Genomic DNA, 19,182 nt, shown 5'->3' on the forward strand with positions numbered 1-19,182 from the left:
TTTTAATTTTTGTTTTTATTGCAAATAAAATTTGTCTATCTAGTCTTTATGCCTTTTAAGTATAAATTTGATACATTTGAGAAATCATTTCGCCTAGAGCAACTTTTTAAAATTCTAAAAATTTGACAAAAAGTATGTAGCGAAGTTAAAGTTAAGTTAAAGCTTTCGAATGCTTTTCAATTTTATAGCTACTGACTAGACTACAATTAGCTAGTCAACTTGACTGCAAACTCTAATCAAGACTTGTACATAATCCAATATACTTAGGCATATAAAAAATAGTTTAAGTTACCATAAAACTATAGTAATAATAAAAATACTTGAATATATATTCAGCCAGCTAAGACTTGTCATCCTAGACCTGTCTTAAGATGATTGCAAACACATTTCGAATTCCATAATAAAATGAATATAAGTTTATTATTTACAGTGTAGTCCGGCATGTCCCTGTTCTTATGATTATATAGAGTATGAGACCTTTTGATTTAGTGCCAACATCTGCGCATAAATAACAATCAGAGGCAATTCCAGCAATTGTGTCAATTTGCAATTACGATTCGCAACTGGTTATTAATTGATTTCTGGGTTTGGCGCGCAATAAGGCACAATGTTAAATTAATTATTCAATATTTGTAACCGTAAGAAAAAGCAGTGAAATTACTTACAGCACAGCGGCCAAAGTAATTGTCATTTCTGTAAGCAGCAGTTGCTGGCCTTTTGTTAACAACGGCCTGCCATTTGTTGCTAATGACAGGTCCGTCAAACTCCCACACATGCAACGACATATACAGGGTATAGATGTGTGTGTGTGCTTGAAAGTAGCATGACATGAGTAAATGTTTTACCTTTTCTGCTTTTGACTTTGACAAAATGCCGGCACACTTATTATTTAACATGCACAAAGACCGAATAGTTTCTGCGTCTGCACGGCAAATGACATATTCGATTCGATTTGTAGCCGACTTGACAAAAAACTGAATGAAGAAAAATGCTGCTATATATGTATATAAGTAGAAAAAGCAGCACAAAGTAAATATTTCAGCTCACAGCATAATAGCATCATTTATAAGGCATACAAGAATCAATCATAAGGGAATAAATTTATCCTAATAGCCGCTGTTGATATAAAAGAGGCTTTGTTGTTGTGATCGCTGCCTATTATTTATCGTAATACAATAAAAGTTAATGGTTATTGGAAATAGATAATATTAATGGCCTGATGAGTCGCATAATCAAGATTAGTGACATTTTAATAATTGCTTAAATAAGTTAGCCGACTTATACAAGTCCATAAATATTGTTTATTACTAATTCAAGTTACCTCAACAACTGAAAGTCTGAGTCATTGCAGGAAAAATAAATAAAAAACATGTATAAAAGTCTATTAGCCAGCAATTAATAATGAAAAATGCATGTGCCTATAAAACGTATACAAATTTTCGCAACTATGATTTCAACTGCAGAGCGAATGCTTTCGTTCCGTATATTTATGGAAAATTATTTACCTTAATTTTCTGAGATTTGGGCAAAACAAATGAAAAATGTGCACATTCAGCACGAAATGCATGTGTTGAAAAGCAGCGACGCCAACTATCAGAATATATACATATATCTTTATATATATATATACATACTATGTGTTGAGGTTGCTAAATGAACTGGAGATTGCGGGCGCCGTGATTAATGACTCCAAATATATTGCGTTACGTTGAACTGAGGCCGAGGCAAAGCGTGCCGGATGAGAGGCTCATTGAAGAAGCTTACCTCGCCAAATGTTAATTGAAAATATTTCTGGGAATTGTATGAACCGACTTTTGACAGCAGCACTTTGTCAGTACAAAATTATGGCTCTATGGCTCAAGTAGTTTCTTTTTTCGTTATTTTTTCAATAATTTCAGTTTGCAATTTGCAGCGCCCAGAACGAAATTATTCAAATTACTTGAACGATTTCGAGAAAAATTAATGATTTGGATAACGGAAATATAAATTAATTTAAATAGAATATTTGGGAATATGTTGCTTTGAGATATAGTTAAAAATTGTTAGTTTTACATCATTTGAAAAATCTCTACATCTTTTAATATATTTAACATGTGCTCATTTTTAATTAAACACATACATAATTTTTGTTGAAGTCCATTTAAAATCGAAATATATTTTATATTTTATGTACATAATCATTTCTCAACAATCTTAAAAACGCTTTTTGTTAAATATTTATATAAAAGCTGAAATCTGGTTTTTGAAAACTGGAACTCAAATCAAGTTAAGCAATAATAGTTTACTATATGTTTTATTGCTCAATTGAGATGTTTAAACATTTTAAATGAAATTAAAATAAGAGAATATACAAATATCAATACTAGAAAATAATCCTGGACAACTCTTTTGCAAGTCGAGGGCATTCAGTCTGCTAGCCGTGGGCAGTCTTTCTGAATAGTAGATAGAACAGTTTGTACATTGTACGTAATTTCTTGTTGTTCTCTAGCCGCATTCGCTTTTCATTGCCTTTTTAATCCTGGCCCAGCCCGGCACCGCCTGGCCAGGCCAGACTCGGTCTGGCTTGCTCTGGTTTGCTCTCATTTTGCTTTTTTTCACGCTTATTATGTGTTTTGTGTGCGTTTTTTTTTTTTACTTTTTCTTTTTTCTACTGTTTTTTTTGTTTTTTTTTTTTTTGTTTTAATGTTGTCAGACAGGATTTTCCACTTTGGTGCAGTTGGCGTCACCACTGCTGTTGCTGCTGCTGCTGCTGCAGCCGTTGCATTGGCGCGTTTTTGCTCAGCCCAGCTCATCTTGCAGCTGGAGGCCGCATCCGAATCCGAAGTGCATCTCAGCCTCAGTGTGAGCCTTTGTTGTGCCTGTGCAATTCGCAGCAGCTGGCGTGGTCATTCGGGTTAATGCCGCTTTTATTCATATTTCTAAGCGCATTATGTGGGCTCTTTTGCTCAAAATATTAGCAAAATTATGTTAATACCCCCGAGGCGGACGTGGTTGAAGTAATCAGCTACCCTTCCCCAGATGCCAGGCCCATTACGATGCGTTTCATTGCCGGCACGAGCTGAATTATTTTAATAGCCACTGCAATTACGCACATTTGCGTATATAATTATATGCATATACCTGGCTACCTATCTACCCTGACATCCACGTCCTCCATTGTCGCTAGGCCTAATCCTCTTTATTGGAATAGCCTTACGGCTAGGCAGCACAGAGCTTGTCTGGCCACAGCAATTGCATGCTAAGTACTTAAAGGCCCTACAATTTGTTGTCGATATCTTTTTCAACGCCTCGTAAACATATACAATAATCATTAACAGCCCTATTAATATTGCCTGATTGTATAAACAGCATTTCTTGTAGGCCCATAAAAGTCATCAATGGGCTATCATATGAATTTTTAACACCGTTTTTCATTAATGCTTGATTTACCTATTCGATATCAAGGGATACTTTGGAGCCTTAAAGTTATATCTGAGCAATGTCATACTAAAAATAGTTTTATTACGAGATCAATATGATATCAAAGATCATAGAATCAGCGAAGTATTTAAAATAAATTAAGTAAACAGCTATAAAAATGCTATTAAAAACCAGTTCATCAACAAAATTACAAAAGATAGGCACTTTTTATAGGCTATAAAAAAGGAAAAAACATGCCAAAATAAATTGATTAAGTAAATAGAATAAGATAAATTTAACAAGAGACTGAAGCACATTACAGGGTATGCTAAAAGACTGCAACCTTGTATATTAAACATGTGTCGTGCAAGTGATGCCAAAATACTCTCAAAATATATTTTAGGCACCAATAATAAACTAAATCGACGCTCCAAGCTGACCCCTGACAGCCTTATCAATTGAGTAAACAAAAATAGAAAAAAAAGACAAGATAGAGGAAGAGAAAAAGTCTAATATTTAAATTGAATTCAAACTAATTAATGGCTGTCAAGTTCTGCATCTAAAGTGTATTAATATGTACGGACATACATATGTTAATTGACACTTGCTATTAAAATATACATAAAAAGCTGTTGCTGTTGCTGTTTGTGTTATTAAATATTTATGCACAATGTGCAACCGGTTAAAAACGCGCTAGAAACGCGCGCGACGCAATTAAACGGCGCCTAAAACGCGCCCATCGTTGACATCGCTTGTGGCGCTTTTTACGACTATATTCAAATGTGTCTCTATGTCTGCATAATAATAATACCCCTATGAGCATTAGCTATTATTGCTAATGAGTCGAGCTTGTATTGGACTGGCTGCCAGAGCTGGGGGCTAGACAACTGGAGCTGGAGCTGGTTAATAGCAAATGCAAATGAGCGCCAGTTGCAGACACACAATGGTCGTCGCTTGTCAAGCTTGTTAGCCAATTAGCTATGCGTTTGTGTATGTGTGTGTGTGTGTGGCACCCAGTTCTGAGGACAGTCTGATTGATTGCCCATCCCAAGCACAGCTCAGTTTGCCATTCATCAAATAATGCTATTGCCAAAAGTCGAAAGTCAGTCAATGCAAGGCTGAGCGGATTCTCTGCTTTATGCTGGCTAGGCTACAAAACTAGTTCCATAGCTCTCAGGCGAAACGAAAGTATCCGAAAATGGTGTGGAGAAAATTTTTGCAGTCAAAACAATTAGACAGCTCGGCGTTGTCCAAACAACTTGTTGCGGCTGACTATAGACAGTCGAATTGCCGGAAAAGCTGTTGTCAGCCTGTCGAGGCCGGGGCGAGTCGACTCCAGCTGGAAGGGGCTGGGTTGGTGCAACGGGCTCTCCCTGACTTTTTCGTTATGGTTGGGTCACTTGCAGCGTGAAAAGTCAAAACTAAAAAATGTGTAATTAAATGCGTTGCTATTTGCCCCACGGGAAATGCAACAGGCGCAACAAAAGAATGGAGAAACTTCTAGCAAAGACTTGAACGAAGTTCAAATGCTCTTTATATATATTTTTGTTAAATATTAACATAGTTCCTGTTCAGATAATAGTTATTAAAATACAAATATAAGTATATTCTAAGGTTTTCTTCTAAGGCTCTAAGCTTTTATAAAAATTAGATTTTTAATATCAACATACCAATAATAATGAAAATAAATATATAGATAATTTTTTTAAATTCCATTGTAAGTAATTTTTTATATGCAATATGTTTTTATAAACATTATATTATTAATATCAACATTTTTTTTGTAATAATTGAAGGAGTGATAACTATTGCTCGTTATTTATATTCTCTACTTTTAAACACATCATTTGAACTCTATTTCCTTATTTCACCATTAATACAAGTTGTTCTACGCAAGTTTTATAGTTTTTGAATTTGATTTATAAACGATTGTTTAATCTTTCAACAATTCTAACTTAATAGTCTATTTTAGTACACAATGTATTGGTCTACTTTCTAATTGTTAACCTCTTATTGTTGCCAACTATTTTAGATTGCCGATGGAGCCAGGCGAAGTGTGCGGCAGAGTACAAACAAGAACAATTAACATAAATTGCGTACGCGATGCGGCTCATTGACTTTGGAAAAAGGGTTCCCATAGTTTGGCTTGGGTTCGCATTCGGGACAGCTGCCCGTCAATCATTCGCACAAATGAACTCTGACATTTGCGTAGAGGGGGCAAAGGTGGAGGCGGCAACAGAGGCAGAGTCATTGCCGCATTGGTTAAACAAAAAGAAAAGTTACGACGCACCTGCCGCAATGACAAACAGTTTGGCTTTGCTTTGGGCGCGATAAGCATCGTCATAACAACAATAGATTAACACGCCGGAAAAGCACAGCGACCCGATGGCCACACAGGTCATATTAGGGACTCTGTCGGTCGATGCAACGACAATTGCCACACGCACGCAACGGAAGCTGCAAGAGAGAGGGAGAGAGAGAGAGAGAGAGAGAGAGGGAGAGTCGGTTGGCAAGCGACACCAGGTAGGTAAGAAGTGCCGGCGGTTTCTGTCGATGCCGCTGATGCCGCAAGGATGCAAGCAGCCGCCAGCTAACCACAAATCTTCAAGATCGAGTTACAAACTACAATCTCACCAACCAACGACACGACAAAAGTGCCATTCCACGCAGAAGATCTAAGATAATCTTTTACTTTGATATACGCACCTTATAGCTGACAGGTGTGCCGGCCTTGCTGTTGTAGTTAAGTGTAGGTTTTTGTTTATCCTCACTATTTGTAGCGAACTTCACTTTCCCTTTTATGTGTTAGCCTGAAATTTTAGTGGAAATAATAAACTCAATTAACCCGGCGAATGGAGTAATAAAGAAGATCACGATCGTCTCTCTCCGACACTGGCCATAAATCATTTAATCAATGGTTGTCCATAAAAATCCGCCTATTGTGCGTGCTGAGGGGCAAGCGAGCGCGATGCCAGTGAAGGCCAAACAAATTCCAGAATACCCAAACAGTTGATGAATCCACCTCCAACTTGGAAGCCCACTCGACACTCATCCGTGTTGCCGGCTGCCCACACGTCGCGCGCGCCGCTCAGCTGGTTGGGCAAGCGCCAATGCACTTTACGTTATTAATAACAAGTTCACACACACGCACGAATATATTTACAAACACATACGTATTTATATAAGTGCATATATATTTACGTATGTTTGTGTACTATTTGAAAAGCCCGCGGCAATTGTAAATGCATTTATTGTGATGCCACAACAAGCGCATTGACAACTGACACTGTGTGCGCGGGACGACAGGCACTTTGCTAACCGTTTTGCAAACTAATCACTTATTATTACTCTTGGTTTTGGCGCAAAATGTGCTACCCTACATACTTTTCATGTATTGTTGTAGTTTATTGGTCGCAACTCGCGTCAAAAAAACGAATGTTTTTGTATTGTACGCGTAGCGACGAAGGCTGCCGCGCTACAACCTACACGTTCGATGTTTTGCCTGCGACTGAGCTGTAGTTGTCGATGTATTTGATTTTTGCGCGGTTGATATCGATATGTTAATTTCGATAAACATATTACGATACTATTTAGATTATGTTAACGATTGGCTCTGTTAACTCTGTAATTTTCATTTAAATTTAAGAATATTTCTATTATGGAATAATATAATTAATAATAATGAAAATACTTCGTTGATATTAAAAATATCCCAATTAAAAAACACAATATGCATTGTCTCCCAGTTTATTGGTTTATTTAATTTCAAAAATATTCCATTTACTTATTCAATTTAATGTTATGAAGGAGTAGAAAATATTTAAGTAAAGTTTAGAAATGTAAGCAAAGAGAACACATTATATGCCAATTCATTTAAGTAGTTGTTCATTTGATTTTCGATGGTTCTCAACGCTGGCTTAAATGTAATACACATAAGAAACCTCATGCAAAAGATTAACGCTATGGTTTGGATTTCAGTTTCTAGTTATAAGTTGGACAAAATCAAACAAATACACATAAGGCATATGGCAACAGTTCTCTGGCATTTTTGCATATAACATTTAGACATAGACGTACACCTTTATATATACATATACAGCACGTGCCTGAAGAAGTTGCCATAAGCAACACATCAGTTAAGGCAAGTGTTAAATATCAAATTATTTGGTTTATGTAAAAAACGTAAACTGAAAATAAACTAAAAACAATAGCTAAATCGATTAAATCGAACATACCAAGAGGAAAGATAGAGGAAGATCTTAAGGACCAGACACTATCCAGCGTTGGGTGAAAGACAACGTTGGATGATGCGGAAATTCCATTGATATGGTCGAAAAGGCCACGAAATGTGGTGCGAGTAAATGTTATCCAAAAGGTTGAAAAATGCGAATATAAATTCCTAATCCGATGCGAAACGAATGCTGAAGTGAAGTACGAAGTTTCCGAAATTTCCAATATCCTTGCATATCCTGTCCATGCGCATTAGTTTATTAACTTCCACATATTTAAAGATATCTCAAATACACCAAATTTTATCCAAGTCGAAACACACAAACCCAAAAGATGTAACGCTGTTCTTAACCAGGTTCCAAACAGTAGGAAGCAAAAGATGTTACAATCAAAATCATCTTTTCCATGTTTAAAGCGCGATAATCGTGGGAAAACTGAATCCCACGTTGTCCTAGTGTTTTTCTGTGTCTAGTGTGTTTCTCTCGCTTAGGTAAAAGAAAATGCCTAAAGTCCGAATCCTTTTATGATATCTAATATCCAAATCCTTTTGTATCCTGATACCATTTTATAAATAACACGCTTTCCGAATTGCCTGCCTCCTCTAATTTAATCCAAAATCATCTTTATCCTTTCCACTTTCCACTTCACACTTCACTCCATCATCAACATTAAAATTATCCTTTCTCCTCATCCTTATCCTTCCTCATTATCCTCCTCCTCCTCCAATTATCCTCATTATACTCCAAACATAAACGCGCAAAATGGGGAAGAGAAGAAAATAAAATGAAATATTAATAATTTGTTAGTGTATACTCCACAAAAATGTTTATGCTTGGATTTTGTTTACATATATTTATTCTCAATAGTGTTGGGTTTTTATTATTGCTGTTGCTGTTCAGTTTGATAGGATAAATTCTAATAAATTAGGTTTTTGTAAATTAAACCAATTTTAAAACAAGGAATGTGTAAAAAGATGAATTCCTTGAATTATAATTATTCCGAAAACTTAACTTGTCAAATGTGTATTTGTATGAATTTAATAATTTAAAAGAATTTGTTTGTATAAAGGGAAAAGCAAGTGTAGATAGTGTTTCTAGATTTTCGATTCGCACTTGAATTGATCGAGTCTTGATAAAAGGGTTTCTTTGTTTTTCGTGATTTCGAAACTGCTTGATCGATTCACAGTTCAACAGAATTTAACTAAACAGATAGATAGTTAGTGGGATATGGGAGGTCTTGATAGTTTTCTTGCTTTTCCTAAAATTTCCTGCTCGTAAGAAATATTAATATTAATGGATAATGATTGCAGAATTTAGTAATTAGAGCGTGAGCGAGACCTGGAATAGGATTGACGACGCACCGGCGAATATGTTGGAGTACCACGACGACGAGGTCTCGATGAAAACGAGCGCGAACGTGATCTGAAAATTGAATATTTATTAGAGATTCATGTTTTCTTAATGCCTGTACCATTTTCTTAGTAATTCAAATATTTAGGTACACTGAGTATTTTTTACCTAGCAGCATTTAACTTACCTATCGCGATATTCACGACTGCCGCCGCCACCACCACCACCGCCACCACGGTCATTGTCTCCGCTATCCTCACGTACCCGTATGTAGGCCACCTCTCCCTGAAAATCATACATAATTTAGTATCATTCGCAATGCATTAATCACATGAAGCGATTGAATTATTTACCTCATGTGAACGAAAACGTGAATCGTCCAACTTCTTAATGGCATATTTCATATCCTCGTGGCGTAAGAATTCCACAACGCCAGAGCCGTCTTTGTATGTATCGGCAAAGCAAACATCACCGGCCTCACGCATATGATCCTTCAGGTCCTGCCACGAGCCTGATCCTGGCAAACCAGTTACCATGACACGGTACTGTGAGCGTTTAGCTGGGGGACCACGACCACCCATGCGACCGCCGCCATCACGACTGCGATCGTTGCGATTGTTGCCGCGATAGCTTCCTGGCCCTCCGCCGCGAGGGAACTCAACTCGCAGCCGATAGCCGTCATAGTCATACCCATCACGAGCCTTGACGGCATCATCAGCATCACTGTTAGTCACCAAATATCATTAAGAGCTCCTGATTATTGACGCTTCTTTAGCAAAAATTTGTTTTCATTACTTACCGCGCGTCTTCGAACTCGACAAATGCAAATGGCGGACCACGCCGATTCTTTAGATCGACAAACGTGACTTTGCCGAACTTGTGGAAAAGGTCCTGTATGTCCTTGGTTCGAATATCTGGTGGCAAATTGCCAACATAAATGCGACACTCGTTGCGTGAGCCCATTTGGTAATTTATAGAGTTTGGAAGATAAATTAAAGTACAATTTTTTTCACAGAACTTTTGCTGTCACGCAATTACGCACACAAGGAAATTTCATATACACATTATGCGATGGCGTTACAAGCTTGCATGTGAAGTTATCGACAGCATGCTTTCTATCAGGTTGGCAGTACCGAAAAATGAAAAGGTTTGGTATTTTGTTTTAAGGTCAAATTTAATACCATTTAGTCAGAGTATTGCGGCGTCTGACTCTGCTAAACAAGTTTTTATTTCCACAAAAAAATGAATAGATGCCTAAATCTAGCTAAAGCAAAGCACAAAACAAATAAGAATTAAAACGAGTGTAAAACATATTCAAACTATGCGGTTATGAGTCACGTCGGGATGCATAAAGCTGTGTGTTGAAGCCAGCAGACAACAGCCTTGATTATCAACGAGTGTGTGTGACTTCGTGTGTGTGTTTATTTTGTGTATATAAACAAAGTGCGAACGCGGGAAGCGGTTGCAATTTTTTTTTTCGTTAGCTGCTTAAAGTTGGACAACAACACAAAACATGTCCAATGTGCGGTGCATCAATTTTTGGGATTTGTGCCGCATCTGCACCGCAAGCAGTGAACAGAAAATAAATATTTACTCCACCGATGGACGCGCAAAAAATTTAAGCCAGAAAATCTCAGAATGTCTGCCAGTGCAAGTGAGTAAATGAACATAACTGTATTAATAACAATAATTATTTGTCATACTAATGCATAGATCGACGAAAAGGATCGGCTGCCCAAGGTGATATGCTCCCATTGTGCGCAGCAAGTGGAACAAATATACGAAATGCGCAATATATCAAGAAACTCTCAAACGATACTCAACAACTGGCTGAACCATCGGACGCTACAGGCCGAGGAGAAGGTGTTCATTAAGGATGCCATCAATGACTCTGGAAAGAGTCTCAGCGTGCTTGGCACAACATCATCCGGAGGTCTTGTCGCAGGCAACACTAGCCAACAGCCCAACGATCTGCTCAGCAGCATCATGCAGGCAGTTGGTATGCAGGTCCAGCAGCAGCAGCAGCAGCAGCAGCAGCAACAACAGCAACAGCAGCAACCACAGCAACAATATACAATTACTGTGGATAGTCACGTGCCGGCGCAGCCGTTGCAGCATTCACATTCCCAGAATGATGTCAAGAGCGAAAAGCAAAAGTATGTTTTTTTTGCAATCAAATCATATATCTAATAGCATCTTTGATTGCAGCACTTTGGAAGAGTTTATCCGCCTAAAGCCTGACATCAAAATTACGCCGCTTGGTAAGAAGGATACCGTGCATAACACTCAGAGCAGCACCACCATATCGAACATAAAACAGCAGCATCAACAGCAACAGCAGCAGACCCAACAACAATCTGTACAGCTGCAGGCGCAGACGATAGCAGCGATGCCGGCGCCTGCTGCGCAACTGCAGTTGCAGCCGCAGCAGATTAACGACATCAATGTATTGCTGCAGCAACAGGCACTTTGGCAACAGATTCAACAGCTGCAGGCGCAATCGCAGTTGGTCAATGGAGGCGATGATGCCACGGAGAGCAAAAAACCGAAATTAAATTTTGTACTATCATCGCCAGCTACAGCTCCACAATTTACTGGAAGCTTACCCCAGTTCGGCAATGTGGGTGGGACACAGCCACAAATTCAGTTGCAACTGCTGCCAGGCGGTACAAGCGCCAGCAACAACTCAACGGCCAGCATTGCAACAGCCCAGCCCGCCCAGCAGCTCAATGCAGCCGCTCTGCTATCCCTGACAGGCACTCAGCTAGTTGGTGGTAGTGGAGCCGCCAACATGCTCTCTCCGAACAAATGCTTCTTGCCAATAACTATACGTGATGAAAACTCGGACCAGCAGATTGTAGCACACATCGACACAAAGAATCTGGTGCTGCCCACCACATATCAGGTGCAAATGAAGGTGAGCATTAATTAGCTGAAGAACGAATATATATAATATGCAAATTGAATTTTACTTACGTATGAGGTAAATTCCTTTCATATTTGTATTATGAGTTTAGGTTTTTAAATGCATATTTAGTAAATTCTAATTATTTTCAATTTTGTAGCTTCAGCCCCAATTGGCCACAGCAGACGGCCAGCCCATCATGCAGTTGACACCAACTTCCATTCCAGCCACATTGCAGTTGACGCCACAGACGTTGGGCAATGCGACGGCCTTTCAACCAGCGACAACACATCAAAGTCAGTTCCTTATGCCACAACCGCAGCAACAACAACAACCACAACAGCAACAGCATCAACATTCACAACAGCAGCAACAGCATTCACAGCAACAACAACAACATTCGCGCCAGCAGCAGCAACAGCTAGCGCCTGCCACAGCACAAGTAACCTCACAGCAAATCATTCGATCTCCCCATGGAAATGGAAACAGCTCACAGGTGGTGATTCGGAACGTCAGCGCTGAGCAAAGCAGTGGTGAATCGTCGGTGACATTCAAGATGCCCTCTCCACGACAGCTGCAGCAGCAGCCTCAACAGCAGCAGATCAAATATAAGGCCACATCGTCCAGTGCTTCATTAGTTGCAGCTCCCACAGCTGTTACGTCCAGCAATACGCTCCAGACAGAGTTTAAGCGTGTGCCGCAGATTAAACAGCCGCCATCTCAGGCAGGGCAAACTAACGTGGCTGCCTTGCAGCGACTGTCGTCGAATACAACCATAACCAAGTTGCCCAAGCAGCAACATCCCGTGGCGAGCCACAAATTGCCGCTGATCAACAAACAAAATATAACTATTAGTCGCATATCTACACAGGCTGCCCCAAAGCCAGAGGCAAAGCCGACGGCAACGGTACAGGTACAGGTACAGGCACAGACACAGGTACAGGCACAGGCACAGGCACAGCTCCAACTGCCCAAACCCGAGCCAGCGCCGCCACCACCAGCTCTGGCGGTGCAGCAGCTGCCATCGCCGCCAGTTACAAAGATTCTTAACCAACGAAAAATCAATCGTAAGCCGCCCGAGCAGAATCAGAAAACAAAAGCCGCTCGACCGCAGCAGCAAATTCTGCCGGTGCCTACAGCGGCACAACCCACACAGCCGCAGCCGCAGGCGCAGCCCCAACAACAGCAGCAGCAGCAGTTGGCCAACAGTTCGGTAGCTGAGCCGCCCACAGCCACGCCTGTCAATGCACTTACCTGTCCCAACTGCCGGCGCGAGTTCAAGAAGAAGGAGCATCTTACGCAGCACGTTAAACTTCACGAGGGGCTGCGTCCCTTTAAATGCACCGAAGAAGGCTGCGACAAGGCCTTTAGTCGGAAGGAGCATTTGTCCCGCCATCTCGTCTCCCACTCTGGCCAAAAGATGTTCACCTGTGAGGAGTGCAAGAAGCCGTTCTCGCGCAAGGATAATCTCAACAAGCATAAGCGGTGAGTCCATTCAGTCCTTAGCCTATTTTTATTTAATATACAATTCTACAAATTGTAAGTAAAATATTTTTATTGTGGATATTTGTTAATAGTAGATTTTACTTTTTAAAATACCTGACTTACCTTCTCCTCAGAACTCACAACATCCAGCCTGGCGAGACTCGACTGCACACCTGCGAAATCTGCAATAAAAACTTTGCGTCGAAGCAGCAATATGAGAAGCATCGTGAGATGCACAAAAAGTCACGTGCCGGGAACGCAGCTTCTGCCACACAAGCGCATACAGGTGGTGCAAAGGTAAGAGTCGTTGAGTTTTCCTTTCCACATAGACTAATTGGTGCTTTGCATTGCAGAATCAGTATGAAGTGAAGCAAGAATCCTCAAGCGGCGCACAAGCGCAGCAGCCGCAATCTCAAATGCAAATCCAACAGCAGCCGCAACAGCAGCAGCAGCAGCCCCAACAACAACAACAGCAACAGCAGCAGCAGCCCCAACAACAGCATCCACAAATCATGCATGTAGATTTGGATGGGAATACAATAACAATAACTCAGGCAGGCGATTCCTCTATGCCATCTCTGGCGAACTTTGTCCAGCTGGGACTATCACAATTTCACAATGGCAGCGGATCCTCAAACCAAATAGTTTGTAAGCTTGAAAAGTAGATACAGATTTGGTTCCACTAGAGTAGCTCGACTTCTCATCTAGTCCGTGTGCTCTACTGCCAAGTTCCTTAGCAGAACAAATGTTAACGCGTTTTTCTCATTATGTTTTACTTATGTTTAGGTCGATCCCTTTTGTTTTTCAATTAAGCAAAGGGTTTTCAGTTCTATTTGTGCAATATACGCGTTCGTTTTGTATTATTTTTTATTGTATATATTATATTTATGTTTGTTTGTTTGCCTTGTTCCTTCAATCTAATTTATTTGCTTATTATTTCTTTTACGATTCGTTTCCAAAATTATTTATATTTGTTTCTTTAATTTTAATTTTAAAATTATACAAAGCTAAGCGCTAGGACTTGCCAATATTAGAGATACATATTTATAGATATAAGGCCGATTTTAGTAGCATTTAGATGTAAATATTTATTAAACGCAAATATATAAACTAGTAGCCGTAAACGTATTTGTAATACTAAGTAAGACCTTTGTAATGCCCACACCTGTTAGGTGGAAATGGAAATGGAAAAGGGGAAGTTCAACCAAATCGAAAATGAAAATAAATGCAATTGTTTCATTTATGGAATAGATATTTTATTTGCTTGGAGTGCTCTGTGTTCGATGCGTAATAGAACAGATGGCAGCCATCGTTGTTTAAACAATATGTTCGAGTTCTTTTTGGGGTATTTCGTTGACTGTAAATATAAACTGGAAAAGAAAAAATAAAGAAAAATAGTTTTCTGGCCATCCTTAAATCATTTTCTTTTCCACGAAACGCAACGAATGCAGGCAAACTACTATATACCATTGGCAGCACGATTCCAACTAAATATTACGCAAGCACGTTCTGAAAATTTCAAGTGAATCGAATTCGAAACCATAAATTAACAAATTACACAACATTTAATGGGATTTAGGATCGTAAAATTAAATAATGTAGTTACTTTCATGTTCTTTTTTTTATTATTTTGTATTATTATTAATACTTTGAATGGGATGTGCGGTTGCCGAATTCGTATGTTGCTTATATTTTATAGAGAATAAATAAATTTTAAATTCTTTGGCTTAATTATACATAACAAAAAAGAAAAATACAATAAATTAGCGACTACTTTCTTGGATAGTGAGTACGCTCCACTCATGATGCAGCAATGGAGCAATCCAGCCAGGCGCAGTGCAAAAAGTGTAGCAGGACGATGCAGTTTACTCCAAATGTGGGACTGTAAACCGAATGATTGCGATTTTGATTCATACATACATATATATATACATATGTATATATGTAGCTTCCGTGTGAATTGTGCATGTGACTACGTGCAAATAACATTGTTAGATGTGGGAGAGAGCAAAACAAACCAAGCCAAACCAAACCGAACAAAACCAAGCCAAACAAAGAACAGAACAAAACAAACCCAAACAGAAACCAAGCGGTGGACCAAACATACCAGAAGAAAACAGATTTATCAGGTTTGCAGCTACCCTCAATCGTAACTCAATGAGAATTGGTTTATCTTTTGGACATCGCCCCACACCTGAATCGACTGTATGTCGGATAGGGAAAAGAGCGTTTCGAATTTCGTAACGAAATTGTGACCCTGGCCACGCACTTGGTAAACGTGTATGGTCGAATTATTGTAATCAAATTGAAACTCAAGCGAAAAGGTTGACTCTGTGAACGAATAGTGAAGTACGGCATCGATGCCGTCATCTATAATACTGGATATGCTTGGCATTGACTTGTCGTTTTTACCATCGAATATATTCAGATATTTCTCCTGATGCGCATCGCTCCACTCGCCATTGATCTTGTAATTCTCGACGATCGTCTGTGCGGGTACCCTAACTTTAAAATGATATGTTATGTTGTCTGTGCAGCTGGGACTGTTTACAAAATTGATCGAGAATCTGTAAATGAAAGAAAAAGAAACCCCCAGAAGAGCATATTTAGTTAGTAATTAACAAGCAAATACATAGTCTATGGGGACTCCACTGTAACAGATGCGAAATTCCTAAGCTCGAGTCCCTAGATACCCCTACACACATCTTTAAGCTAACCTTTGTGGGTCTAGTCAAATATCTCCGCGTAGCTGTGAAGCACGTGCAACACATTCACAATCTACGCCTACAATATAATTTGTTTCCAACCGGTATTCCAAAATGATTCATTGTAAATTCGTTAGTGCCTCGTTCTCCGTTCTTACACATTGGCAAAGCTCAACTCTCTGAATGTTTGTCACATTCTTCAAATAACACTTAATTCTCATACGTGTTCCTGAAGTGCTATATTGGTTTCACCTACTATCCGCTTCGCTGTTCGACTGAACTTGAAGCACATCATTGCTATTGAAGTTGGAGACATTAAATTTGAAATATATACATACATATGTATGTATATACTGAAGCGAGGTTCTAATGACAATGTGCTACCTACTTTGTTTTCTCACACCCACTGAAGGCATGACAAATTACCATATCTTTTACCACATATACGTTATTTATGGCTCTACATACATAAAAGACAATATATAAGAGATATATAATCATTTATTACCGATGGATAGATAAAATACAATAGGTTTTCATTTTATATAGCTTCGTTCATTACTGTGGGAATACAACTAGAGCCGGATTGATATATCCAAATTGATCGATATGAGCATATAAATAGAAACATATTAAAATTAGTCCGTTTGTAATCACACAGAAGAAACATAGGTACTATAGACTCGTTTAAATATCAGTTCAAAGACCATGACCTTTTAAATAAAGCAAGAATCTTTCGTTAATGAAATCAAGAAAGTATGTCTATTTTTAGCCATATGAAGATAAGATTGATTTCATTTTTGCATTTTCGTATGAGAATATAAGATTTATATTTATATATTAAATGTTGCAGAAGAAAAATCCTTAGATCGTATTGCTTTATGGTATTGCTGTGTATCAACAGGTTATGTTTCTTTAAAGTTTAAATATTTGTTTATTTGAGGAATTGCTATATGAGTAATTTACATACATTCTACGCACCCCAATCAGACTATTCATAAATATAATGTTCTCAATAATAAATGAGTTAAACAATTCAAGTGAAGATTTCAAGGGGTTATAAGAAGAGGAGCTACCTAGAGAGGTATCTTATCTTAAGAAGGAATCTACGTAGTTTGTGTGTAAACATTAGTCATGGATCTACCTTATCATTATAAAGGTAACGAATGAAAGACAAGAAAAATTAACAATCAATGCTCGTGTTATCATCGCGGCGAGATAGCGTTATTGAACGAAATATACCGTTTGTAAACAAATGCCAATGTCACGCCTTACAACACAAAGCCGGATCCAAGCAGTGTAAAGCCACAAGCATCGGCACTCTGATGAAATAGGTAAAATTAAGATTTATTGACATCATTTGCTCAGTGACCATTGAATTGAAGAATGGGCACCCAAAAGCTGACCTGCTGACTGGCCATCATACAAGCATATTTATTATCTGATGCTTTTCATTCTATTAATTGTCTGTTGTCTGTTTTAAAAAGATTTCGCCTTATTGTTGTCTCCGTCGCAGCATCCCAGCGGCCGGCGTCTCGAGCGCGTGGCTGATGATGCTTTCATTTTTTGATGTTGATGATGTCATTGGTTGTGGGAACTGATATAGATTTACCAAGAGCAAGGCAAGCCGCCGATAATTTATGCTGCAGGCTGGCATATCAATTAGATCCTAATATATTTAGGCTAAGCAAATAAAGAGACTGAATACCTCTTGTTCTGCGCCAAAGATGTATATGTATGTGTAACATTGTAAAAATAAAGCCAATAATGCGGCTAAAATATTTCACACCAATATGTGTGCATTTGCTCTATGAACCCAATTTAGAAATGCCTGTTTAAGTGGAATGTCGGCAAAACTATTAAAAATGTTTGCACGCAAGTTTCGTAATGGCAGTTCTAAGAAAAACTAGGTTACTTAAAGGGCTCCATCGATTTTCTAAAACAAGAGTTAACTTACTGTTCTGGTTCCTGCATCAGACATCCTTGGATACCCATTTTGCTCATCCTGTCTGATTCGTTGGGATTTGTTGGTAGCACAACCAAGTATTTAACTTCAGCCATTTTATAACTTTACTTTATTTTATTGAAGTGTGCCACTAAAATATATGTATGCAGCTGTTAGACACGTTTAAACAATTAGACCCAACACTTATTCAGGGTTTGTATACAAGTCAATAAATTGCAATTTCATTCAACAAAAATGTAAACAAATTCGACGTCGCTTCGCTTTGATTTGCTTTGCTTTGCTTCTCTGTTGGGTTGCTAACGGTTACAGGCTAGCCGCGAGGTCTTTACAGTTCGCTTGCTCGAATAATACTGTTCGACTGCAATCAAGCAGCAGCAAGTGCTCTCACAGAAATAGCAGTTCAAAGATCGCACAACTACGCGACGTCACGGGTAAAGCACTTTTCGCTCAATACGAGATACATATTTGCCCCCTCATTTACGTTTAACAATAGAAGAAACTAACTAAGCTGTTCACTGCAACTGCTTCCGACATCGACACACGCTCTAAGTTCTTTCCGCCGCGTTGACTGAGTCAATACTGTCTGAATTTTCGGCTTTCTCGCATTCCACAGACGAGAGCAACGGCACACCGGCTTTCATACACTCTCGCATAAGTATAAATTATCTTATCGAATAGATATGGGTAACAGAATTTCATTTACTTTATGAACTAGAATTCATACAAAGAAAATATTTTTAAAATTGTTGTCTATTTGCTGTCTGTAAGCTCTTTAAATATATATACATAATCTGTAGATATTTAAATTTGGCAGAAATAAATGAACCGAAATGAACTGAAATGAGTAAATGAATCGTTCAGATAAACACAATTCTTGTTTCGTTCGACAATAAATTATAAACTACACTATAGTCTATTTTTAGGCAGGGTAAGGCATACAAATAATCAAAAAATATAATTTTCCAGAGACAAGTTAAAAATAAATTGCACAAAATTAAATATCAAAAAACCGGTTTATTTGATTTATAATAAAAAGAAAACATAACACTCTTGTTTTTTAATTCCACAACACGATCGTCAAAGAAGTATTTTGTGTCATTTTTTTTAATATCAGTATTCTTCAGTATATTTTTGCTAAGCATG

The 19,182-nt window shown here is 38.5% G+C and overlaps 4 protein-coding genes across 11 annotated transcripts in view; 1 reads left to right on the forward strand and 3 right to left on the reverse strand.

Moving 5' to 3' along the window:
* Sulf1 (Extracellular sulfatase Sulf1) overlaps window positions 1-6,940 on the reverse strand; it is a 42,355-nt gene extending 35,415 nt beyond the window's left edge. For 2 of the 4 annotated variants that reach the window (XM_089462599.1, XM_018002966.2), the window contains exons 1-2: window positions 6,784-6,940; window positions 6,106-6,209 (exon numbers count right to left, since the gene is read on the reverse strand). The gene's annotated coding sequence lies outside the window, so the exon portion shown is untranslated. Of the gene's footprint in view, window positions 1-6,105; window positions 6,210-6,400; window positions 6,588-6,718 lie in introns of those variants that run through there. The other 2 variants (XM_089462600.1, XM_089462601.1) reach the window with 2 other exon arrangements.
* Window positions 6,941-8,427: 1,487 nt separating this feature from the next.
* Window positions 8,428-10,064, reverse strand: SF2 (splicing factor 2). Its single transcript, XM_018019213.2, has 4 exons — window positions 9,778-10,064; window positions 9,332-9,701; window positions 9,166-9,263; window positions 8,428-9,050 (listed from the first exon to the last, which is right to left on the reverse strand). Exons 1-4 carry the CDS (start codon window positions 9,939-9,941, stop codon window positions 8,942-8,944), a joined length of 741 nt encoding a protein of 246 aa, XP_017874702.1. The 5' UTR covers window positions 9,942-10,064; the 3' UTR covers window positions 8,428-8,941.
* A 70-nt stretch (window positions 10,065-10,134) lies between these two features.
* Window positions 10,135-14,611, forward strand: pad (poils au dos). The gene is made up of 6 exons (XM_018019210.2): window positions 10,135-10,632; window positions 10,692-11,134; window positions 11,187-11,895; window positions 12,044-13,368; window positions 13,503-13,665; window positions 13,722-14,611. The coding sequence occupies exons 1-6, from the start codon at window positions 10,492-10,494 to the stop codon at window positions 14,031-14,033; spliced, it is 3,093 nt and encodes a 1,030-aa protein (XP_017874699.1). The 5' UTR covers window positions 10,135-10,491; the 3' UTR covers window positions 14,034-14,611.
* LOC108621729 (uncharacterized) lies at window positions 14,431-18,695 on the reverse strand. 5 transcript variants are annotated; one of them, XM_089462604.1, is made up of 3 exons: window positions 18,031-18,635; window positions 15,476-15,935; window positions 14,431-14,877 (listed from the first exon to the last, which is right to left on the reverse strand). In XM_089462604.1, the coding sequence occupies exons 1-2, from the start codon at window positions 18,132-18,134 to the stop codon at window positions 15,512-15,514; spliced, it is 528 nt and encodes a 175-aa protein (XP_089318730.1). In that variant the 5' UTR covers window positions 18,135-18,635; the 3' UTR covers window positions 14,431-14,877; window positions 15,476-15,511. The 5 variants fall into 5 exon arrangements, with proteins under 5 accessions (XP_089318730.1, XP_089318731.1, XP_017874705.1 ...); XM_089462605.1 differs by having other exon boundaries at window positions 14,431-14,738; window positions 18,031-18,632; XM_018019216.2 differs by lacking the exon at window positions 14,431-14,877 and having other exon boundaries at window positions 14,915-15,935; window positions 18,031-18,169; window positions 18,544-18,695.
* Between the last annotated feature and the right edge of the window lie 487 nt (window positions 18,696-19,182).

This window comes from Drosophila arizonae, chromosome 2 (assembly GCF_054131065.1).
Source record: "Drosophila arizonae isolate 15081-1271.41 chromosome 2, UAZ_ARI_1.0, whole genome shotgun sequence".
In the NCBI taxonomy this organism is placed as follows: domain Eukaryota; kingdom Metazoa; phylum Arthropoda; class Insecta; order Diptera; family Drosophilidae; genus Drosophila; species Drosophila arizonae.

Coding starts and splice junctions, on each gene's coding strand:
- SF2 (XM_018019213.2), bottom strand. CDS start 9,941: ATGGGCTCACGCAACGAGTGTCGCATTTATGTTGGCAATTTGCCACCA. Junction 9,702..9,777: donor GTCGAGTTCGAAGACGCGCG/GTAAGTAATGAA, acceptor GGTGACTAACAG/TGATGCTGATGATGCCGTCA. Junction 9,264..9,331: donor CACGTTTTCGTTCACATGAG/GTAAATAATTCA, acceptor TATGATTTTCAG/GGAGAGGTGGCCTACATACG.
- pad (XM_018019210.2), top strand. CDS start 10,492: ATGTCCAATGTGCGGTGCATCAATTTTTGGGATTTGTGCCGCATCTGC. Junction 11,135..11,186: donor GTCAAGAGCGAAAAGCAAAA/GTATGTTTTTTT, acceptor CTTTGATTGCAG/CACTTTGGAAGAGTTTATCC. Junction 13,666..13,721: donor CGCATACAGGTGGTGCAAAG/GTAAGAGTCGTT, acceptor TTTGCATTGCAG/AATCAGTATGAAGTGAAGCA.
- LOC108621729 (XM_089462604.1), bottom strand. CDS start 18,134: ATGGCTGAAGTTAAATACTTGGTTGTGCTACCAACAAATCCCAACGAA. Junction 15,936..18,030: donor CTGATGCAGGAACCAGAACA/GTAAGTTAACTC, acceptor TTTCATTTACAG/ATTCTCGATCAATTTTGTAA.